The sequence below is a fragment of the Wyeomyia smithii genome, chromosome 2, assembly GCF_029784165.1.
Source record: "Wyeomyia smithii strain HCP4-BCI-WySm-NY-G18 chromosome 2, ASM2978416v1, whole genome shotgun sequence".
NCBI lineage: Eukaryota > Metazoa > Arthropoda > Insecta > Diptera > Culicidae > Wyeomyia > Wyeomyia smithii.
The window spans coordinates 254,741,831-254,768,230 of record NC_073695.1 but is presented as its reverse complement, the minus strand read 5'-3'; the positions used below and the strand labels follow the sequence as shown (position 1 = coordinate 254,768,230).

The window sequence follows — 26,400 nt, the reverse complement described above, 5'->3', positions numbered from 1 at the left end:
AATGAAAAAATATCCCCAGGATGATGGAAACTTTGCAACCATTCATTACATTTTTAAATTAGTGTTTAGTTTAGATTTTATTTTTCGTAAATATATAAAATTTAAAGATGGAAAAATATTTTTGCCCAGCTACAAGATTTTATTCTTTATAGCTTATTCTACATACAGTCAAACCTTGATAAAACGTGACCAAGATATAACGTGATTGCATGGTATAATTTTTGACGTAGGATTACATTTCACTCGAGTAAAACGACATGCTGTTAAATTTAGAACGAAATTGTGCCCTCTCTAAAACATATTACTACCACCATTACTATCATTACCATTACTACCTAATGGATTTCAAACGTCAATTTGAATGGTAAAGGATGAATCCAAACTTGTGGTTGACACTTCTTTTCAATAGAGCAGGGTCGTATGTTGTAGAGCTTGCCATTTTGAATGCATGCATTGCTACTTTCACTGAAAGACCTGAACACTTAATCGATAATAAAGTTTTCCTCAAACTCTGGGAATAATATTTAGCATATGTTTTTAATCGCTTGGAAAAGCAGCAACTAATCAATCACAAGTTCGTTTCCTGCTCGCGACATTTACCTTAGGTCCATGTTGTGAGAGACTCACCATTTTTGGAAATTATGTCATTTTCACAGTTTCAAAAAATTCAAAAAAGAAAGATTCAAAAAAATTTAAAACTGCAGCACTAAAAACTTGCAGGATGATTATATTATTTGTATTTCTTTGAAAATACACGGCGAATCCTGATTTCATTTTATTCTGTCATACTAACTCAAATGCACTTCATGTGACATTCGTGGAGATGCAAAGGTGAACTCGGTCTCGTAACAACGTGTGTCGGACTAACAATTCTTTTCGTAACTTTCCCTAACGACCGTAAGGACGTGATTGGTTACGTTATTGATCTTTAAAAAGTAAGAGTTAGTGAATTGTTGCACATTGAAGATAGTATAAAATCACAAAAACCTATCTATGTGGTTCTCTGTGCAACTTCATTAGCTCAGGTCAATCACGGAGGTGCAACTACGATGTGTGCGGTGTGTGCTCATGAAATAATCTGGAAACTCCGAAATTTACTCTTATATACCATATTTCATCTATCTGACATGATTTGATACATGAAGCAATTGGTACGTATTAAAATTCGTAGCGTTTTCACAATCTGTTTGATAAATTAGAAAAAAAACACATATATGCTTGCGTATCACGAAAACAGGAAGCGGTCCAACGGAGTGGCACCTTTACCAAAACTTAAGGGGTTATATACCTTTTTGGTCGAGAAAAATGAGGGAAGTTTGAATTAATTTTTAGGTGCATAGCACCATTTTCATTGCATCAAAGAAGGTACAGTTTATCAACAAACAAAAAAAAAGGTTTGATTTTGAGATATACCAATTATTACTGGAGTAATGGCCGTTTCCTCGAAACGCTTTTTTTTGCAGAGGCTTGCGGTGATCCTGATAGAGACTCAGCGGGTCAACCGATATCAAAAAACTCATATTATTTCATTAGTTAAGAAGTGTGCCGTGTCCATGAACGATTGCTTTTATGAGTGTTTTGTTTTCAGTGCACACGGGAACGTTTTTCCCAAAAAATGCACGTTTTGAGCGCTAAAAATTGCATTAAAATTTTTTTGCGGCAAAATGTAACTGTATGTTTCAAAAAGCGATCGTTCAAGGACCGGCGAATTTAATAACGGAAATTTAAAAAAAAAAGATTAAGGAAATCGGTTCAGTAGTTTTCAGGATCACGGCAAAGTCATGAGCATTGTGCGTTTTGAGAGGATACGTTGGTTATTTAAGACATGAACTTTTGCATGTATTAATGCACGAGACAACGAGTTGATTGCGACCACCAAAGTTCGTGCGTCGTGAATAGACAACAGTAGTGAAAATTCAACAACGACAGGCAATTTATGCTACGGAAAGTCATTGCAACGAATCGTCGAATATATTTTTAGATCATCAACATAAAACAGCCCATAGGCAATTCCAAGTGCAGCAGCATCGACATTAGAAAGTGGAATAAACAACAGTGATCCCAAATTTTTGCCTTGAGGTACACCAGATTTATGGGCGAATTAAGGTGATAAACGTGATGCCAATTTTGCTGACAATACTTTATCGCATTAATATGAGCACAGCACATTGTCCAGAAGTAGAGCAGATATACAGTGTCGGACATAAGTTCAACAACTAGTTTGAGGTATGCAAAACCAGACTAAAAAAATATAGATTTAAGTGACGCTCATTGCTTTCGGGTTTCGATAATGTTTTTTTTCATTTACATCGTTTCAGAGAGGTTGCATTTATTTATTTTAAAATAACATTATGTAAGTACATAAGAAGTTGAAATACGATGATTTTTGAAGCGATGAAAGATAAGAACTAAAAGATATCAATAATTTATTGCTGATTTTCCTATTATTTTGTTGCAAATCTTTTAAACTATTGCTGCGCATCGTCGTGAGCCAAGCCTAAATGTTTCTTGTTTCGGATCCTGACAAAGGCGTAGCCAGAGGGGGGAAAATTGGTGTAAAATTTTATTTTCCATAACTTTAATAACATTTGCTCCAAAAAATGGACAAAACCTGTAAATTTTTCATGGGTTTACCTTTACACGCACTGATGAAACTAAACCATGAGTCATCAGAATTAAATTCATTTGCGTGTTTAAATAACGGTACCCCGCCGCGTCGAAAACGGACATCGTGCGGCAGGTCGTGGACACCGGATATGCCCGTTCTTGGCACTATTGGACACCAATCAGAGCATTGAAAGAAAGCCCGGTTCCGGACGGCCGACGACCCTGAGCGACAAGAAACTTTAAAGGATACTGAAGAAGAAGACCGAGGTAAAAGTGGCTACATTGCTGCGTGCGCTTGGCCTGGAGGTCTGTGCAACCGATCAAACAGTGCTTGGCGAACATGGACGGTCAATACCCGTTCACTAGTCTCGGAGCTGCAGGTAATGACGTAGCGGCAGCGCCTGAATAAGATGGTCAAATCGATTTTCCCGGCAATTCAAGACGTGGCGGTGGTGATGGACGACGAGACCTGTCTCACCCTGGACGGCAACGACTGGTAGGGCATTATAGTACGAAGTACCGGCCGGATGTTGCGTCGTTCACCAAAAAATTCCATAAGGCCGAAGGCACGGTATTTTGGCCGGATCTAGAGTCGGCTCACTATTCGAGGCGATCGAAATTACAGGAGAAGTTGATGAATAAAACGAAAAAAGAATTAAAAAACATGCCTACACACATGTTTTCGTCCGCTATGGTGAATGTTCCGGTTAACGGCCGGTAGGCCGCACACAAGAGCGTAAATTTTTTTGCAAGTAACGTGCAACCGATTAGACCGTTGCGGAAACGTGAGGCTCGAGCTATTGAATCAAGGAAAAAAAGCAGTTTCACCACGCTGTAATTTTCAAAAGCTGCGATTCCAATCTTCTTCTCTTTAATATTACTTGTAATCAAAGAGCTAAATAGCCTTCCTGAAAATGTAAATATTTATGACAGAAGGAAACAGTCACGTTTTTTGATAATTGAGTTTTGCAATTAAATTCTTGTTGCATCGAATAGTCTCCGTAAAAAAAGCAAAATTTAGTGCAAGGATCGGTTATCTGACGCCAGCAACCACCAGGCTACGACACACTTTCGAAAGTTAGACGAAACAAAGCACAGTAATAAAACACTGGTTCATGTACAAGCCACAGGTTGAAATATATTGGATATTAGCAAATTTCTCAATTATTTTGGATATTAGCCAAAATTGTTTCACATTTGCCTTCCCAAATGCATTTTTCTACAATCGGTTTCCGTAGGAACCTTGTTTAGGGTGTTTACCATCACGAAAAACTGTTTTCTCGTTTTTGGTAAAAATGGCATATTAGCCAATTTTTGAATTACGGGCAGTGTAAAGTATCAGCCAGATCAAAAACAATTGATTGAAATGCTTGCCCTATGTTGCGCGGAATTGCACAGGTTTTCCAGTTGATCCACTAAGGACATTGCAGCGGCAAAAGTACCGAGCAAATCCGTGTTGATCACTAACTACTATTATTAATTTTTAGTTTTCAAAATACCATTTTTTACTTCTAAAATTTTGAAGAACTTGCACCCCCTCCTCCCCTAATCGAAATTCTGGCTACGCCCATGGATCCTGATGTAAAACAGTCATTTTCAGAGCAACATTTGATTACGCGAACCATTCATGGACTAGTTTTTCTCGGACGACCGGAATACGTTTTGTAGTTAAGGAAGAATTTTAATATTGTTTGAATTTTCAGCTCATCAGTCTTTAAGCTGAACTAAACGAAGTACTGCTACTTTTCCTTTAACGTTTCGACAATATGTTTTGTCTTCTTCAAAAAGTCTACAAAAACAAAGCAGAAATATGTTGTACAAAACAAAAACAAAGCAGATATATTTTTGTTGTTCACTGACTTCTTCGGGATTAACAGTATTTCTTATATTCGTAAGACAGCCAGAGAATCAAAGTTTCGTTGACGATATTGTTTCTTTGACTGATTAAAATAGGCGTCACTGCTTAAGCCGTTCCTTACCCTATATTTTCTAGAACGAACTCAGCATTTTCAACAAAACACGCTACCGAACAGGTGGTATATTTTTGTTAAATTGGGTTTGTTGTTAAGATTAGATTAGATTAGTTAGATTTCAAGTAGCGAGTATTTTGTATCGGTTCCGTTGTTAATAGTGAAGTTTGAAAAGAAGGGGACGCGGAAAGTTGTTAAAGCCTTTAAAAGATTTGTGGCAATGTCAAGTGAACAAAAGGGAAGGATCAAAAGGTTACTTTATTTCAAGAGAATTCAAAAATAGTGATACGATCGTCACCCCAATTCACGTGTAAGGGGTTTCGGATGAAGTTCATGTTTCATCATGCTAAGAGTCTTCTCTTGTCTGCTGTTGTTATCAAGAAAGTGAAGTGGCAACTCTGTTTTTTGATGATTTGATTTGTTTATTTCACCATGGATTATTCTAATTTTTCGTTATATCACATCGTGTTATCGTGTTCAGGCTTCGAAATGGTCACGGTAGAACCACTTTTCACTGCGATAATCGACTTCTTCTTCCTCTGACGCTACCCAGGCTCGCTGTCTGAATACATTCTCAAACAAACATGTCAAATGACAATCGCCATCACGACATCCTCAAACGTATTTTGACATTTTTTCTAGAAATGAGAATTACGCACGTTGAATGCGTGTATTCTGGAAATTAATTATATCATCGATCTTGCAATAAAATTTCTCAACATAAATGAACGAAGTAGACAGAAATAGGCCTAAATAACATCGTTAAACGATTGACAGTGTGCATCTCTTTGATACGCGAGTGTCGTTTGACTATCCTGTTCTTTTTGTAAACTGAGCGGCGATGGTTTGGTTATTTTACATTTACGAGCGAAAGCCGACTGTGACGCACGATAAGGAAGCGAGATCAAATGAATATGGTGACCGTTTACAAGCCTGATAGTGTTAGCTTAGACCTTGTCGCGTGATTCCACGTCAAATCACGGTTCTTTCGAATCTACTCCATTAGTTTTAGCAGAAAGAATCACAATTTTCAGATAGTCGTAGCACCTGGGCTGATGAATAAGTGTCAAATTGTAATCTTATTTTGTCGATTCCTGTAATCGAACTCATTTTCGTAAATGACAAAATGCAGGAATAAATTACTAATGTGACATCCATAAATTACGTAACGCAAAAAAAAGCAAAGCCTTGGTGCTACATTCCGATTCGGAACTTGACCTTCTGTTTATTTATACACAGACTCCATTGCCGACTATTTAGTGTGCAGGACAATTGCGGGGCTAGCGCTACGATCCTACTGACACTAACAGTCTCTCCCGAGCCAACAATCGAACCTACGACGACTGGTTTGTTAGGCTAGCATCGTACCTCAAGACCATCTAGGAGATAATTACGTAACGTAAAAAACCCAATTTTTGAATCCCCACCCCCCATATGTAACGAAACGTAACGTACCAACCCCCCATTAAAATTACGTAATGCTGTAGAAGAATTTGCTTAACAGAAATGCTTGTTTTTGGAGAGGCTCTCCAAAGATTTTTTGTTACGTAACGCTGATCTTACTTCCCCCCACCCCTCCCTTCCACTATGTAACAAATCGTAACGCTCAAGGATACCCCCTCTTCCCTCCTATGAGCGTTACGTAGCTTATGGATGCCGCCTAATGTAATAAACAATCTGCTGCTGTTTGTCGTAGCTTTTACCTGTTTCACTAACTTAGTTCCAATAAAAAAATTATCAGTAGAGGTGAAAAATATATTCCGACTGACAAATAATAATTAAATGAATAAAAGCTGAATAAGGAAGATTTTCAATCAGAGATATTTGATTTCCAATAAAAAATTCGTTTGCTGAGCAATTTCAGAGTCCAGACAATATTTCAGGTTCCCAAATTTGAAATTGTCAAGATTCGATATAATGAAGAAATTAAGTGTTTATTATATAGTTGGTAAGATTTCAGTGAAGATATAATTCACAACCAACCATAGTTAATAGTTATGCAATTGTTGATAAGAAAGACAATAAATTTGCCAAACAACAGTCCGCTCATTTCAAGCTACCTATAATACGATATTATCGCCTACACGCGTTAGTCGGCTGACGATATCACATATTAACGAATATCAATCATCAACTGATAAAACATCATTATCGCCTTTTTTGCCAATCATGGAAAGGAGTTGAAAATACCTTGTAGTCAACGAATAAAAGTTGGCACAAGCGATTTGCGATAAGCACTTCCCAAATCGTTCGTTATCGTTCGTCACACCCGTGCAGTTTGGGCCGTTTATGATATTGAAATATTTATCTTAAGCTTGGTCAACGTCAATGCTGGTCTGCATTTTCGTCAGCTGAGCAGATAATAATTAAAATAATTTTTCTTTGCAACTGCTGTTGCTAATTGCAGTCATTACCAGTCTACTTATCTTGGTGTTTTATTGGAAAAGCAGGATAGCAGAATTTTGTATATCATTCATAACTCACGAATCAAAATATTATAACAGTAAAGTTTGGGTGAAGATTTTTCTAGATAGTTTTTTCTTGAATTGTATAAAAAAATTAAAATAAACCTATACCCCAAAGATTTCTCGCGAAATTTTACGATTCAACAAAAAAGGAAAGAGAACTCTTCGCAAAAAAATCGTCAATTTTGGTTTTCTCCATGTGTCACCATCGCACTCTTAGAAAATTTTTGCAAAATTAAACATTATTATAACGAAACAATAAAAATCAGCAAAAATCATCAAATCAAAGTAACAACATTCGAGCTACTACTTTTTTCAAAAATTTAACCACAAAAACAATCAGCATGCAAAAAAAAGTTGCGTTGGTACTTACTTAAGCCAGTTGAATTGTTCATGATGAGGTGCTGCATTGACTTAATCCACCGGATAAAATCCGAAACGATGTTCATTCACCGCATGCACTGGAGCAACACTGGCTCGGGGATGGTGTAACGGTTCTCGCGAAAACCGACCGCTTTGTTTCACGCGTTTTTTCCTTGTGTTTTGATTTCACCAACCACTCGACAGACTGGCATCAGCGAACTGACTTATCAATCGGGACACACTATCGGGTTATGAGTAGCCCTAGCACTGTTATCGCATTTATTGCACACTTTTCTTCTGTTTGATTTAAAGCTAAATTTAATCTGGCTTGTCACTGTGTGGGTTGCCTTATTTTTATCAGCTGAAGGGTCAGGCAATTTTCGATTTCAGCAAAATTAGACAGCTTAATAGTAGCACTTTCACTTAGGCTATCACTGAGTTGTTATCGGTCAACTTTGAGAGGGACTGCTGTTCAATAGTAATTGAAAATAACAGGGCGCCGGTTGATCGACGGCCAGAGAACGCAGCGCACTTTGTCCTGCCACGCGAATGACTTGATTGCAATTGAGCCGATCGCCCCTATCGCAACGCTACACAAAGAGTTTCGCGACCAGATGCGAAGGAGCGAGAAGCGGAGAGAGGTGTCAGCTGTTCCTCAACAGTTCCTGTTTCGCGCGGCATGAATTTTGCAAAAGAAGCTTGTTTGTACACAAAGCAACGATGCGAATTTGCAGCACTGTATTTATTTTGTAGTTTTACAGGAAAGATTGAAATAACCATCGGTACAGTCGCTGCTGTAGAAACTTCGTTTTCTGCTGGAACGTTTACAATTAATGAAAAAATATGATTTTTTTTCATATCACAAAAAAAAAAAATATGATGAAGGTAAAGAGTTTGTGTTACACAGAATCCGGCAAAAAAAAAATTGTTTTTAACAATAATACGCACTTGATTCACCGAACACTGTTGACAAAGCACTCAGTGGAGTCTAATGCGTACTGACGTTATTTATCTCAATTCGTTCTTTATTTCAAGCATGCCCTTAAGAAGTGCGTAGGATAGAAAATTGCGTGCGATATGAATTATTACGCACAAAACATGCACACTAATATTTATAAAATAAAAAGGATTAATTTGTATGAGCATTTTGTCAATTGTTTATTACGAAAAACATAAAAGTATAATGAAAATCTAGCGAACGTGTTCTTCGCAGTCGACGTTAATCTTTACCAAGCTGTTAATTTCGTTGTGTAGATCATATTCTCAACAAATTATGGGTAACAATTCAAATTATAATGCACTCTTTCACAAGTTGTTGACAAATTTTTCAGAACTGTTATTAGAACTGAGAGTAACATCGAAAACCGCTGTGAGTTCACTTTAGGATCATGAGCAATGAAAGTAGGACCCAAAAACTCCAATAATAAAAATCTACCTCATGCGCTGACACAAAGATAACGTGACCAATCAAAAATCTTTAGCCTTCCCCAATCGTACCAATCTCAACTAGAACGCTGTCAAAATTGCACGACATGATAGTAACTTACGTTCAAGTTACCACGGAAGAAAGTGAAATTTGTAGTTTGGTAAAGCATTGCTTTATGATGGCAAAAATACTGTTTAAACAAAGAAATCTTTCGATGGCGATTATCCAAAAGTTCGTCGCGCGGAATGGCCACAAGGTGAAATTAAAAAAATATGATGAGGCTGGAAGATCGAGAAACACAGAAATCGACGTCAAAAATTTTGATTTCAACAGTAATAGAGTGTGGGACTAGTTCGTCAGGGGTTTTCTTCGTCATAATTTTTGCTTCATTCTAATGAGAAATATATTACGAAGAAAACCCCTGCCGAAGTAGTCCCACACCCTAAGTACTTTATTCGCTGAACATCGTTGACAGTGTTGCACTTAGTGGAATTTCGAATGCGTACTGATGTTATTTATCTCAATTCGTTCTTCGTTTCAAAAATGCCCTTAAGATATGTGTAGGATAGAAAATTGCGTGCGATGGATCATTTCTCAAACCTACTGGAGTCAAACATGTCAACTCATAGAATAGGTACACTGATATTTATAAATCAATAGGATTCAATTATTCACTACGCAAAACAGAAAGGTGCAATGGAAATCATGTGAACAATAATCCAATTGTACCAACCTCAAGCCGTCGGCAGAATGGTTTTGACCTGCAGAGAGTTTCCTGAATCGCCAAAGAACGCAATAATCAGCTGGTAAAGTGCTAGACAGTATTTTTGAAGTAGAATACTTCTCTCAGGAAGTTCGGCTACATAGGGATGTGAAATGAAAATCTAAAACCGAAAAAAGTGAAAAATATGTCCAATTTCAAATGCTAATACATCGGTTAGTATTCGATGGATTTCCTTCGTTCTTGCAGCAATAGATTAGAAAATCTTCTAAGATTCTTCCCAAAATAAGATAATTGTAATTTTATTATTCACACTATTGTACTATTGAAAATAGTCAAGCCTTGTCAAAACGAAAAATTCGACCTCTGATTGGTCGTTATATGCTTGCTTCCCAAGCACGGTCGACAGGATCATATACCTTGCAATTGAAAACATGCTATTTGGCCTATATAAGAGCCTGTTTCAGCCGGAGCCGCTCATTATTCGTCTAACGCTTGGTGTGTACAGACGTGTTTGTTACAACAACTGAAAGTTTTAGTTTACCTATCGCATTCGTTTATTTTACCTATCGCATTCGTTATACAACAGTACGTTGTCGTGTCCCAACGAAATGGGAAAAACGGGTTCCAGTAAGGAGCAAAACAATAAGCGTCCTCGTGACCCTGCTGAAAAGGATGATGGAATCGCCAAGAAGATACTAGCTGCTAACAAGTTTGCATCGCTGGCTGACCAAACTACCGAGAAAACGGAAAAGAAGGAGAAAATGCCGCCTTTCTACGTAAAAGGTTTCCCGCCTGGACTGAGGCAACACTTCAATGAACTTATCAGCAAAGGGCTGATAGCTACCCTGAGGCTATGCACGGACGGCTACAAAATCGTCGTTCCATCCACCCCACATTACAAGGCAGTAGAGGCTTGCCTGAAGCAAACAAAAGCGGAGTATTTTACTCACGATATTGCAGCTACAAAACCATTCAAAGTTGTACTGCGTGGTTTACCGGAATTGGAACTGGACGAGTTAAAAACGGAACTTGTCGCTTGCGGCCTAGAAGTGGAAACAGTATATAAAATGATAAGACACAACAAAGCCATCAAGTATCGTGATCAGTTATACCTGATCCACCTGACCAGGGGTTCAACTACACTGAGCACAGTGAAAACAATCACCGCCCTATTCAACATCATCGTGCAATGGGAACGATACAAACCGATTCATCGCGATGTCACGCAGTGTTCCAATTGCTTGAACTATGGACATGGCACAAAGAATTGCCACATCAAGAGTCGCTGCATGAAATGTGCAGGTCCGCATCGAACAGTGGATTGTCTTGTTGAGGAAGCCGAACAAATCAAGTGTCTCAACTGTGACAAAGAGCATGCTACGAACAGCCGTTCCTGTCCAAAACAAGCAGAATTTATCAAAATTCGAAGTGAAATTGCCAATCGCCAGCGACCGTCGAATAGAAAAAGTGTACAACCTAGCGTTACACCAACCCCACCAGCGACTTCAAGTACGTTGCCGTTTCCACCTCCTCCAACTGGTGGTGTTCCTAGCCGGGACCCCCCCCCGGATTTTTGAGTTATGCACAGGCTGCCAGCATGCCCCCAGCAAATAGCAATTTGTACTCGATGGAACAGCTAGCTACGCTGAAATTACCATCGTGCAAATTGGGTTCAGCTGCAGCGGTATGTTGAAAACCATCTTGATGCGGACATCACTTTGAACAGCACTGGAGACATCGATCGTACTCTACAGTCCATGATAGACGTCATCCAGGAAGCAGAGTGCCGCTACATCCCATCTGTTCCAGTGACACGTAAGTTTGCGCAAATCGACGATAACACCAAGCGCATAATTTCCTTGCGAAACTCGCTGAGAAGGCAATATCAACGTACCCGCAACCCTAGGCACCGATTCTACGCTAGACAGCTGACAAAAATCGTTCAAGAACGTCTGGAGAAAGTGAAAAACAGACAGTTTGCAACCGAATTACGTAATTTGCCCAACTGCTCACGGCCATTTTGGCGTGTGGCTAAAGTGTTGAAGAACAAACCAAACCCATTCCGCCATTAATAGTGAATAGTGAAACTTTGCTAACTTCCCGCGAAAAGGCTTGTGCTATCTCTCAGCATTTTGCCGCTTTCCACAATCTTGGTCGTGATATTGTGAGTGGAATCGAACCAGCTGTCAGTGAATCGATAGTAATTCTGGCCCGCACACCGAATATCTCACCACCTGATCAGCGGATAACAGTGGACGAGGTACAAAACAACATTAAATTCTCTCGGAACATGAAGGCTCCCGGATTTGACGGAGTGTTCAACCTTGTGCTCAAAAACCTTGGACCAACAGCCTTGTCTGTGGTGGAAAAAGTGTTCAACCGATGCCTTGAATTGGCATACTTTCCAACAAAGTGGAAACTGGCGAAAGTGATTCCCATTTTGAAACCAGGAAAGGATCCCACATGCCCCAAAAGCTACCGTCCCATCAGTCTGCTTTCTGCCCTCAGCAAGGTATTCGAACGATGCATCTACAGCCGTATTCTGTGCCACGCAGAAGTGAACAACATATTCCTGGACGAACAGTTCGGTTTTCGCAGAGGCCATTCAACAACATATCAACTGCAGAGAGTAACAAAACTCATCAATCGGAACAAGGAGCTATCTAAAACAACTGCCATGGCCTGCCTGGACATAGAAAAAGCATTCGACAACGTGTGGCACGACGGGCTTATCTACAAGCTACAGCGCTACAACTATCCCGTTTATCTAGTGAAGATTGTGCAAAACTATCTTACGCTGCGCAAATCTCAGGTCTGTGTGCTGGGTGGCCTGTCTGACCCATACGACGTAGGAGCTGGTGTTCCACAGGGCAGTATCCTTGGTCCTGTTCTGTACAACTTATTCACATCAGATATTCCTGAACTACCCAATGGAGGCATCCTGTCGCTGTTTGCTGGTGATACCGCCATTATGTACGAGGGCAGACAGATCAACCAAATAGTTAAAAAGCTGCAAACTGGGCTTATCGTCTTTGTGTATTACCTCACCTCATGGAAAATGTGTGTGAATGCAGCAAAAACTCAGACCATAGTCTTCCCACATCGGAATAGTCAACGTTTGGTGCCGACAACAAAGATTCGTTTGAACAATGTGGATATTCCCTGGTCGTCAAATGTTCGCTACCTTGGTTTGACCTATGATCATAAGCTACTTAATCGCCCCCACATTGAACAAACAGTAACGAAAAGCTTAGTGCTAATGAAGAAGTTGTACCCGCTAATCAACCGAAAATCGAAATTATCCGTCGTGAATAAATTGACGGTATACAAACAGGTCATCCTGCCGATGCTTCTATACGCCTCGTCGATCTGGAGAACCTGCGCGAGAACCCACCTGCAAAAGATTCAACGGATCCAGAACAAGTTCCTGAAAATGATTTTGAACGTGCCCTTCGGAACCCGAACATCAGAAGTGCATCAAATAGCTGGTATCGATATGACCGAAAACATAATCTCTGCTCACGCTGAAAACACTAAAAACAATGCACTTAACTCTAGTGCGGTGCTCATTCGTGAGCTTTATTTATAAGTAGCTAGGTATATTTATTTAATAATTAAAACTCTAATGCCGAGCATTAAAATGTAAATCATGTACGTAGAAAAGGAAAAAGTAGTAACACTTATGGTACATTAAAAACATCAGAGTTGAAAAGTTGATAAAATTGAATCTCTCACAATGTTCAAAAAACAAATGTATAATGAAAATACCGTAAGAAAAATAAAGAATATTGAATCCAAAAAAAAAAAAATCACAAGAAGGTTGTATGCAAAGCCACGACCGCAAGGTTGAAGTAGAATACTTTTACAAGAAAAATAACCCGGCTGCTTGCGTGTCAGTCACACACGCAATGGTTTTAACCCGTATCTTATTGCGGTTTGTAACATCTAGCGATTTCGTTTGCTCGCTGTTGCGTGTTGCATCATGTTGCAACTTGGCAGCTGGGAGACGACGAAATTCTGTTTATACTGATTGATTGAATCGACTTCATATTAGCTCTGCATAGTCGAACTAACTGCTTTTGTGAATGCGTACTAACAGGGCAGTTGATTATTCAGTGTCGGTTATGCTGATCGCGCCTTTGCGCTGCCCCTACATTGGGGGGTTTACTAAATAAAGTGAAAATTAGACAACTACAACAGAATTTGATTGCATCCCGCACAGAATGTCTGCTTGTGTTGGTGCCAGTAAATTATTAACCTTCAATTATTTTTTTATTTGCCTTGAAAAAAGCATGTTGCGGTTCAAAATCGGTTGCTTATTACAACCTTTGAGCTGCCCTGACATTGGTGGAATTAAGATACACGGACAACATGCATTGTGGAAGCTATTTCACATTCAGTAAATTAGACGGCTGCGACAAATTTGAATTGCCAGGATGCAACACAGAATGCTTGCTTGCGTTGACAAAAATTATTAACTTCAATGACTTGTTTATTTGCCTTAAAAAAGGCATTTTGATTTCCGAAATTGGATTTCCTGATGGCAATTATCATGCTGCCCCAACACGGGGGGAATAATGGCTGTCTGGCGACACACGCTGAGAAAAACCGCGCTGCTCCTGAGACGTGGTGACCAACCACAGGGCTAGTGCTGCTGCTAAGGAAGGACGACTGCTGTTGTCGCTGTCTAGAACTATTATGAGCGGCTCCGGCTGAAACAGGCTCTTATATAAGCCAAATAGCATGTTTTCAATTGCAAGGTATATGATCCTGTCGACCGTGCTTGTGAAGCAAGCATATAACGACCAATCAGAGGTCGAATTTTTCGTTTTGACAAGGCTTGACTATTTTCAATAGTACAATAGTGTGAATAATAAAATTACAATTATCTTATATTGGGAAGAATCTTAGAAGATTTTCCAATCTATTGCTGCAAGAACGAAGGAAATCCATCGAATACTAACCGATTTATTAGCATTTGAAATTGGACATATTTTTCACTTTTTTCGGTTTTAGATTTTCATTTCACATCCCTATGTAGCCGAACTTCCTGAGAGAAGTATTCTACTTCAAAAAAATCCGGAGCCGCTCATAATAGTTCTAGACAGCGACAACAGCAGTCGTCCTTCCTTAGCAGCAGCATTAGCCCTGTGGTTTGTCACCACGTCTCGGTTTTTCTCAGCGCGTGTCGCCAGACAGCCATTATTCCCCCCGTGTTGGGGCAGCATGAAGATTGCCATCAGAAAATCCAATTTTGGAAATCAAAATGCCTTTTTGAAGGCAAATAAACAAGTCATTGAAAGTTAATAATTTTTGTCAACGCAAGCAAGTATTCTGTGTTGCATCCTAGCAATTTAAATTTGTCGCACCCGTCTAATTTACTGAATGTGAAATAGCTTCCACAGTGCATGTTGTCCGTGTATCTTAATTCCCCCAATGTTAGGGCAGCTCAAAGGTTGTAATTAGCAACCGATTTTGAACAGCAAAATGCTTTTTTTGAAGGCAAATAAAAAAATAATTGAAGGTTAATAATTTTCTGGCATCAACACAAGCAGACATTCTGTGCGGGATGCAACCAAATTCTGTTGTAGTTGTCTAATTTTTACTTTATTTAGTAAACTCCCCACTGTAGGGGCAGCGCAAACGCTGCGATCAGCATAACCGACATTGAATAATAAACTGCCCTGTTAGAACGCATTCACAAAAGCAGTTAGTTCGACTATGCAGAGCTAATATGAAGACGATTCAATCAATCAGCGTAAACAGAATTTCGTCGTCTCCCAGCTGCCAAGTTGCAACATGATGCAACATGCAACAGCGAGCAAACGAAATCGCTTGATGTTACAAACCGCAATAAGATACGGTTAAAACCGTTGCGTGTGTGAGAGCACCATCGGTGTTTATTCGCTGGATACACTATCTACTGTCTACTGAACACAATAATCTGCTTACATGCGACACGGGGACGGGAACATTTTCTTCAACGAAGCTGCACAACACGACACAAAACATGTTATGTTGTTGCTTCAATGAGAGTGCTATCGGTCCGGCTCGACAAGAAATCATTTTTGTGCATCCGTGCTACGAAACTGAGGAAAAACTTTAGAAACTGAAAAAAAAGGTGGAGCTTATCAAATGATCGCTCTGAGCCGGAATGAAGTCACACATATTTTTCAAGTTATATCATTCCACCACGTACGTAAAATAATTCATTCCTATTTTCATCCCTATATAAGAGCCTGTTTCAGCCGGAGCCGCTCATAATAGTTCTAGACAGCGACAACAGCAGTCGTCCTTCCTTAGCAGCAGCACTAGCCCTGTGGTTGGTCACCACGTCTCAGGAGCAGCGCGGTTTTGAAGTAGAATACTTCTCTCAGTAAGTTCGGCTATATAGGGATGTGAAATGAAAATCTAAAACAGAAAAAAGTGAAAAATATGTCCAATTTCAAATGCTAATAAATCGGTTAGTATTCGATGGATTTCCTTCGTTCTTGCAGCAATAGATTGGAAAATCTTCTAAGATTCTTCCCAAAATAAGATAATTGTAATTTTATTATTCACACTATTGTACTATTGAAAATAGTCAAGCCTTGTCAAAACGAAAAATTCGACCTCTGATTGGTCGTTATATGCTTGCTTCACAAGCACGGTCGACAGGATCATATACCTTGCAATTGAAAACATGCTATTTGGCTTATATAAGAGCCTGTTTCAGCCGGAGCCGCTCATAATAGTTCTAGACAGCGACAACAGCAGTCGTCCTTCCTTAGCAGCAGCACTAGCCCGGCTTTTCTTTGATATTATGGTATATTTTTGCAACTGATAGTTTCGAAGAAAAAAAACATGGAAAATACTAGAACCTGTTCATTAAAGCAGACAGTGTATGAAGTTATAGGAGCGACAAATGAGTGAACTGAAAATATGATACAGCCTTGGTAAAATATATATATATATATATATATATAGTATATATATATATATATATATATATATATATATATATATATATATATATATATATATATAATATATATATATATATATATATATATATATATATACATATATATATATATATATATATATATATATATATTATATATATATATATATATATATATATATATATATATATATAATATATATATATATATATATATATACATATATACATATATATATATATATATATATATATATATATATATATATATATATATATATATATATATATATATACCGTATCCAGATGGGACTACCCGATCAGAAGAGCAGAACTAAAAAATTACAAAATTCTATCAACGCGAGATACAAATAACATATTTTAATACAATTTTGTATTTTTCCATATAATTTTGATAACAGAATTGAATCTGAATGAGTTTTAATAACAAAACCTGAAATGAAGTAGTTCTGAAACAAGTCTAACTAATTTTTCGTTTTTATCAAAACCTGTTGTTTCTAACAATGTTTGTTATTGTATTGTTCTATATACTATCTTATTTTGTTAGAAAGCTGATACATTAGTAACAAATTTTGATATGTGTTTGATACTAGTAGAATCATTTCTGTTATAATTTCTGTTATTTTAACACCTAACGGGTTCAAACTGAAAACACAGCCTGTTAGGTTTTTCCCGTAACAATCTAACAGCTTCTTTTATATTTTTGTTTTTTCTTTCTGATCGGGTAGGACCTGTTTTTCAAAATTAATCTCGTTTACGGTAACTCCGGATCTTTCGGAGGGCTATCTGATGGTAAATTTGAGTAACATTCTGTCATGAGATCATTTATTTTCGTCTGGGAGTGGTTTAGAAAAAAAATGGGACTGTTCTTCAAAATTAATCTCTTTTATGGTACTGGTACTGGTACTGGTGGTTCACGTGGTGGCCTTCTTGGAGCATATTTCGATAAAAGATCATTTTCCTTCTAGAATTGGTCTCGAAAAAACAGGAAGCTTTAGGAACACTTTTGAAAATTGACATTTTACGCTAGCAGTTTCGAAAAAATTAGGAAACTCTAGGATCGCTTTAGAGAATTGACCTCAATTACAATATTTCTGGATCTTCCGGAAGGCTATCGGTGGCCTGCCTTAAGCCAAACCTGGATCCAGTGTGTAAATATATATATATATATATATATATATATATATATATATATATATATATATATATATATATATATATATATATATATATATATATATATATATATATATAGATATATATATATATATATATATATATATATATATATATATATATATATATATATATATATATATATATATATATAAATATATATATATATATATATATATATATATATATATATATATATATATATATATATCAAAGACCTCAGAGAGTTATGTTTTTAATTGGCCACAGCATACGAGTTGATACTGAAATAGATGAAACTCTTTCTGTTACAAAATAGTCACGGGTACACTAGCGCCACATAGTGAGAAAATTCCAAAGCAGACAGATCTTTATCTGAAAGTACTCAATCACTTGACCAACTTTGCTGAAGACATGATTGTTCTATATCCTAAGATCTTCGATTTACAATTCATCTAATATGCACAGACTGGACATGTACCACTTTTGCTCTCAACGAAATGGTGATTATGTTAATTACCAAAAATTGTTCTGGCTATAACTTTGGTTTAGGTTATCATATCTCGGTTTTTTTCAGATATTCTAGTACGTTATTGTGTTCTGCATCAATTTATGCAAAAAACCCAAAAAGTGTGAAAATGGCACATGAACCACTTTTGCTCTCAACGGCTCATGTCAACTTGATTTAATGCGATTCTAACTCAAGAAACTCAATAAGTTGATTTTGAGGGGGTGTTGACAGAATTCCAACTATATCTCAATGGTCTTACAATTTGTTTTATATAGTGTTATATATAGTGGAATTGTTGATTGACACGATTTTTTGATGGAACTCATTATGATTCATTATGATAGCGTATTATTGGTTTTTGAGGAAATAAAGTTAATTTTGATTTAGACGAATTACGAGAAATTCTCGGTGCTTCTTCAACGACATTGATAAGCTTGCAGCCATGAACCGAATTGAATGGAGACGACCTCTTCGAACAGCAAGGAACACTTGCGCCTGAAGCTGACTGGTTAGTTTAGGTAAGTTTTCCCATATAACATCCCAATCAAGAGGCAATTTTGTTTCAATTCATGGAATCTGTTTATCTCTTAAATGAATTCTTTTAACCTACCACTCACGAGCATTTCGTGACATCTTATTACATCTTAAACAAATAATATTCCTCCCTTGTAATTCCATCTGTATTGATGTTATAGATTTTTTTTGTTTTTGAAAATCAAGCTTTTGCTTAAGCTCCTGCATTGATAATTATCATTATAATTGTAGACCTTTTCTTCTTTAAAATCCAGGTATAGTTGATTTCTATTCAATTCAAAAGTTTAGCTGGTATTATTTGAGCTACATACAACAGTTTGAATTACATGAAATATGCAGAATTATAATGATCCTTCCTAAAATATTGACCTGACGAGCCTTATGGAGTTTCATCACAGCTTTATTATTTGTAACTAAGCGTTGGTGATAAGCATTAATCATTGAGCTTCATGTTATCTGAAAAAAGACCCCTAAAATTTGCAAAGTATCATCTTCACGCATACGTTGTGAAACATTAGCATTCTTTCAACATGAAAAACCAAATTTGTGTTGATTCAAACGAATCTGGGCAGCTAAGCCATACGAATCGAGGATAGAATTCAGGTATTCAAATTCAGAAGTATTAAAAATAACGACTAAATGCACAGCCAACAATTTGGTCCGTTGTTGTTGTTGTTGTTGTTGATGCTGAGATTTAAGCACCGTTGTACAATCTGATAAAGTTGTATATGACGTTCTATATGAGCTTATAAGTACCAAAATGGGGCAATATACGCACCAAAATGGTTCGCGCATTAAAAGATATACAACTTTTTATTTCATTTTTTACAATTCTATAACAATTACCTATTGCATAAAATCTGAGGTATGAACATCTCTGTTTGCTACTTATTACAATTTTCTGTTGCCATAATTTAAGCATACATACAACTTTGTTTCACCCGTATTATGATTCTACTACGATGCTCTACGAACCAAAATGCAGCAGTGTGTAACATGTACTGCGAATAAACATTGCGTTATATACAACCTACATCCAAAAACAATTTCATTATTTTTTTTTGAATGAGAAGTACGCGTTACCCTTTACTTAGTACAGTCTTGGCATATGTATTAATAATTTATTGTGGTTGGATGCGGCATTTATCTTTATTATATTCAACAAGGCTGTGTTCTGAACCTCGATCCGATCACTGCGCCTATTCTCTGTCGTCAGAGTCATTTTACGATACTGTGTGTCAACGTATTTTATCTAGTACTATTGAACGCCTTAAATCGTATGAACTTGCAAATCGTATATAATGTCACTTATTTACTTCAATGTTGACCCAAATCTATTTATAAACTCTGATGCCAATATGTAACTCATTGTGCCATTTTTTTGTTTGATGATTTTTCTTTTAGTCGAAACTGCATTCATGTTTAATACCCAATTCTTTAAATCTTCAGAAACTAGATTTAAAAAATCAGAGTTGCTGAAAAGAAAATTTTAATTTGGATTAAAGTTGACATAAAAATAGTATCAATCTTTACTACTCAAGGATTCCATGTACAAAATTCATTAGGTAATCCTTTTACAACTGTTAGGAGTTTTCAAGAAATATCAATGTCAACGTGGATCACACAAATTATAAATCATACATTTTTGCACTAAAATTAAGCTCAGCACTGTAGACAACTCTACTGCGAGGGAACCTGATTTTTTCTGTGCATTTATACGAGGAACAATATGCAGTCACATATCACGGACTGTACGACCCTTTTTTTTAAATAACTTGAACTGGCTATAACATGAACTTTATACAATTTCAATTAAAACTGAACGTTTGAATACACTAACAGTTTTGAACTCATTTAAATTAACTATCCATTTATGATTTTCGCGTAAATAAGGCTGTTATCTTGTTTCAAATCCTCACACCTAAAGTTGTACCACTCAGAAATTGATAATAATAGGTTTACGTATCCAGAAACAACAAAATACGTAGGAAGATGTTTTTGCTGCTAATTTTAATAATTACGGATATTCGCTTACTAAAAGAAACGAACATAAAATGTGTCAATAAGGCACCTCAGTTCAAATTCTACTAATTATTCCGTGAAATGTTTACCGTTATTCGTTTAGCACCTCTGCTGCCTTAACGCCACTATACTCTTGTACCATTTTGTCAAAAAGCCTATATTTGCTTCACTAAATTATTCAACACGATGTGTTATGTATAATGATGATTTGTTAGCTAAGTGATAATTTCAGCTACGGTTTTTCCACCCAAAATCCCAAGTTCATTTAAATTTTATTTACAAGATCACTATTTTGTCTTACCAAACCAAGCCAATGTCAGTAACTGATTAGGTAATCAATAAATTTACTGTTATTTATTAATTTTCGTAAATCAAATCGAGTGTCGTCTAACAGCAACTACGGGTTTTCGAGTATGAAGCTAACTTTTTCCAAGAAATTAAAGCTTATCAATAGTCTCACGAATAACTGATCGAAATAAAAGCAGCGTTGCATTTGGCACGTTAGTTTGTTGATACCACACTTAGTACACGAAAGTAAAGTGAAGGAAATTTTTCCTTCCGTTTTTCTCTACATTCCAGTATAACAGCGAATTCCGACTTGACATGTCATTCGATATACGACGAGACGCGCGACAGGAAGTATTTAAACGGAATGAAAGCGAAAAAAATCAATACCCAATGATGATAAATGGCTTGTTGTAATACATGAGCCTTAATGCAACGGGTGAGAAATTAACAGTCCATCAACAGCTGCGAAGATAATGGCCCTTAAATAATTTAGATAATCGTTTTCGAGGTTTGGATTAGAGCACGAAACGTTTGACGCAATCTTTATAATTGACTTTGGAACTTTATGCGAGTGTTACTACCTATAATTATAGTTTAGAGTTCTTTTTTCAAAAATTCTAATAAAACCAAGTGGCTGCTTTGAATTTATTTTTTTTTTTGTATTTTTTACTATTGTATTTTAACAAATATTCGTCTGGTAACTTCTATTTGTTAAACAGCTTGAACAGATAACCAGCGCTAATCACATCGAAAATGTGACTTCTAACCTTCTGAAAACGCAAATTGCCTTGAAGAGCAAGTGCAAGGCCTATACTTTGCATAATTTCATAGACCCTAACGCAAACCAACATGTCATTTGTCGTTACTTGGGACCGTCCTGTTAACTAACGAGATAAAACACTGTTTTTCTCCGTACCGGCATGCTCATTGCAAAGTAAGTGAATTTCACACGCAAAAATCTCTCGCGTTTATTTATAAGCGTTCAAATGCCATTCGCTATCAAACGTCTGCGTCTACTTCTTCCTCTGGTTTTATGTTCGCTGCCGGCTAAAGCCGGTGACATTCTTGTCCTTATTAAACATCAACTGTCGATGCTGATGGGTACCACAGACAGAAGCAGAAAAGGCCGTCGGAAGTTGAATAGCTATTTTGAGAATTTTTCCAACTGTTCTATTAGGTTTTTACATGTGCTACGGGAGATAATCGATTTTTCACTTTTTCCTTTTGCCGATAAGTAATGGTTCTTAAACTATCGCTTGTTTTTTCAATTGTTCATTTCTTTTAGTTGAATTTCGATAACGTGAGAATTGATTTAATGCTCATAATAAATTATGCTGTATTCACAGAGGCTTGTATTCAAGATATCACGATTTTTTTCTAATTGGAGGTGTTTAGTTTTGAAACATTAAACTGTAGTAACGCAATTTTTGACCCTCACTGTCACCCCACGTACGCACACCAACACACCTTCGTCATGCGACGAAATCAGCCCTAATTTCGACTACCCGCACTGCACCCGGAGAAAATCAATAATTATTCGTCTTACATAAAATCAACTTTTTCGTCGCACTTTGCAAATCAAATCACAAACGATCTTGAGCACTGCGTTCTTCAACGGTTCAGCACTGATCTGGTAACCATTCTGAGAGGCGACGTTTATCACAAGTTATTGAGACTAGCAAATCGCCGTCACGAGGTTCGCCTTACTGGCGTACGGCTGTAACAGTGAGTATAACAGTTTGGTAACAGCGACCGGAGTTAGCGATACACACCACTGACAGTTCGATATCAATGTGCTGGAATTGGACACAGAAAGGTCCAAAATTTGCATCCAAATTCGTCTCCCGCTCTAAAGATGATGCACTAACACAAGCAAAACGGGCCGAATCTCTGTGTGATGCCGGAACTGTCAAACAAACCCACCACAGAACAGCGTCTCCGTTTCTCAGGTAGAGCACAAAATTAGATAACTTCATTCAAATCGCACCACGTTTCTCCATGACCATTCACTGCACAGACACCACTCTCACTGAACGAGTAACCGTACTTTGCGCCGCAGTGAAGCACAGGAAAATGTATGATAATTACATTCGTCGAATTACATGTCGATAGACGGTAGATATCGCTACCACAGAGAGTCCGTAATGTGTAGAGAAACTACCTCTTTGGCACTATCGTGTCTTCGCCGTACTTTATGTTTTCTTCGAAAGCATTTGAAACGCAGAGAGGCCGGCCACCGCATATGGGAACCGCCACCGATGATTTGGGAGAGGAAAAATGGCAAATGGTTTATACAAACGAAGAGAGAAAGAGGACAGACTAAAGGTGAAAATGCACACCCATTCAGATTGTGTGTAGTTTTGGTAAAAGCTTAGGATCGTTAGATTTGTTTTATTTATTTTTTTTACTTTCTCAATATTGTTTTGTAAATATTCTGCCGTATTGGAGTTAAGATTTATATTGAAACTGTAATGGGCATTATATAAAACAAATTTGCACTGAAATCGTTGATCTTGGTTGCAGGTAACATAACAGGTGAGACCCTTTTACGCCCAACACCCTCTTACTAGAATAAGAGGTGCGCATGAGCGCAGCAAAACATCGTGCGGTGAGATCGGACCAGAACAGCAGATGTAAGCAATTGGATTTTTTCCTGCAAGTCAATGAACGGATAGACGGCTTTCGACAACGGTCACGAAAGAAGTGAGGCGCCCATACAATACATACATGGCCAAACCACGTCAATGACGTTCACACCTGGCTGGCGCAGAAATCAATGTATCTGAAGAACGTCTTCCCACGGTAAAACTTGCGTACTAATACCGATTGAGTAAGTCACTTTAGTTATTTTCATCACACACTTTTATTCTCCAAGAGCAGAAAGAAAACGAACCTCCGATCAAAACTAGCATCGCTAGTCTAATATAATCACCAAAACAACACGCCACCTTTACGGTGTCTGTTGGTGAATCCGGATTGGTTACAAACGATAACTCCCAAACTGTTATACGCTGCTGCAGTGCCAAGTATAGATGACAGTTCTAAAAGGTATGCTATTCACGTCGATGCATTAGTATTAGTGATCGTTATGAACTTTTTCCAATTTTGTATGAAATTTGAAATGATTTTGCATTTTAAACTAAACTTATAAAACATACTTTCCTGAAAAGTCATAGAAATGATGTTGAAACATATTTTATTTGTGGGAAATACATAAACATGCTGCGGTTAAGGTAAAATATGCTGTTTTTCATCAATTTGCCGGTAACCTTTTTGCACTTTTCGTTTTTTTCTTGTACTCTAATAGCGCTTCTAAATAGAGTCGCTTATGTTTCATACAGTAACAAAAGTCATGAGCAATGACAATGACTAAAATTTTGCTCAAACTATTAGAAATATAGCATTTTTATATATTTTATTTCGACATATTGTCGCATTTTTTTACACTAAATCTAAATTAATATCAATTTCTAGTGTGTTTCAACTGGAGATTCACTCTTCAACCAAAAAAATCAGATATAAAACAACATAGAACGAGAAATTTCCAAAAATGGTCCGAATTTCATACAAAACGCGAAAGTTTTCATAACGAGAATTGTTTGTGTGCGTGGATAGACAAAAATGTAGCATACCTTGTAGAACTGTCATCTATACTTGGGCTGCAGTGAGCTCGAAAAAAGCATACGTATATGTGTCAGCGTTTCGTCCTGGGACACACGAGAGCACCAATACCGATGCTCGACCAATCTGATCCCGTCAGGATACCATCTGATGATGTATGACGTCAGTGCTGGTGCTGAATGAGGTGGCCTAACGGTGTCAAGCAGGACAGAAGCCTAGTGACAAGCCTAAGTGAGGTTTGTCCTTGTCTGCACGTGCGGGTGGATCATTCGGGGAGGGGGAGGTAGCTTGCGGTGGGAGTTCTGAGCTGACTTCTAAATAGGAATTTCAATTTGACAAATGTTTTACTGTATGTAAAATATTTGGTGATAATAATATTCTAAGTTGTATTTTAAAAAATTACTTAATTTTGTGGTCTAACAATTAAAAAATAATATTTGGTTCCATCGGCTCAATTCGTTACAATTGTGTCCTAAGCTTTTCATTCATGCCGAAAGAAGGAGTGAGGTGTATGTTGAAATGCTTTCCAAGCATAACTCACTGTGAACTGTAAGAAAGCTAACCGAGAACGGTAAAGCTTTGACACCGATTTTCTCCAGTACAGGAATCAACTGTGGTAATGACACTGTACTGTAATGCAATTTTGAGCAAGGATATTTTACCCAGTTGAAGGTTCTGTTTTTTATTTTCGTAGAAAACGATAAAAGTTTTATTACGCATCAATCAAATATAAACTACTTTACTACTATGAATGTGTTAAACATGCATGTGGATATAATAATTAACATATCTAACATTGTAGTCTTTATGGGCCCAGAACTACATAAAGCCAAAAAAAAATTAGGTTTGCGTTTGGAGTTAGGGGCCATCCACATTCCACGTGGACAGATTTTTAACGATTTTGACCCCCCCCCTCCGTGGAAAACTGCACATATAAATTCTAAAAATTTTGTATGGACCGTGGACATTACATAGACCCCCCCCCCCAAGCTGTCCACGTGGAATATGGATGGTCCCTTAGATAAATTTCGCAGTCACCAGATAATGTAGGAAATCATATAGTTTAATTATAAATTTGAGTGAGACAAATTTGGTCATTTTTATTTGTTAGACAATTGACATTTTAACTCTGATTAAGGTTAACAATTATACTTGAACACTCTACCTATTTAGTTTGGTTAAAGAGCAGATATATCCTTAACATGTAATAGGATTTGTGCCAATTGTGCATGCAGTTGATCCGTAATAAATTTGAAAATTCGAAGTCGACCACGTGGTGGCTCAAAGTCGGTCATTTGTGGCTTCAGCACACTTCCACCTGAAACTATCGAGGTAAAAACTGATTTCACTCCGCGGGGAGGTCTTAAGCAAGGCTAAAGACTATAGCAACAGGAAGTTTATCTCGTTCTCTCTCTCTCGAAATTCAGAGCATTTTGATGAGCTTAAGATAAAATTATTTTATTTTTTGAGTTGAATAATTTAAGTAAGTAAAGAAAGCTTTAATGATTTACATACTTTCAAGGTTCAACTTTATTTAGTTTACTTTCAAACTACACGTACATTCATTGAAAACTTGATAGTTTCAACGACTCATCTTGCCTTCGACTTTAATTTTATTAAATTCGATTAGGAACTCTCTGAGATAGTAGAGTTTCATATACTTTCCATTAATTTTGGTGCTAAAACTGTGCAAATCGATCCAGCCGAAACTGAGAGAAGTTTAATTGAATATTTACGAGAAAAAGGCTCA

At 37.2% G+C, this 26,400-nt stretch overlaps 1 protein-coding gene across 8 annotated transcripts in view; it reads right to left on the bottom strand.

Moving 5' to 3' along the window:
• The window catches only part of LOC129720749 (long-chain-fatty-acid--CoA ligase 1), a 90,178-nt gene extending 67,114 nt beyond the window's left edge, over positions 1-23,064 (bottom strand). The window contains exons 1-2 of one of the 8 annotated variants that reach the window (XM_055672427.1): positions 22,953-23,064; positions 7,416-7,873 (exon numbers count right to left, since the gene is read on the bottom strand). In XM_055672427.1, the coding sequence (XP_055528402.1) occupies positions 7,416-7,491 (76 nt within the window). In that variant the 5' untranslated portion in view covers positions 7,492-7,873; positions 22,953-23,064. Of the gene's footprint in view, positions 1-7,415; positions 8,221-22,575; positions 22,775-22,952 lie in introns of those variants that run through there. The other 7 variants (XM_055672432.1, XM_055672429.1, XM_055672424.1 and 4 more) reach the window with 7 other exon arrangements.
• Positions 23,065-26,400: the final 3,336 nt, after the last annotated feature.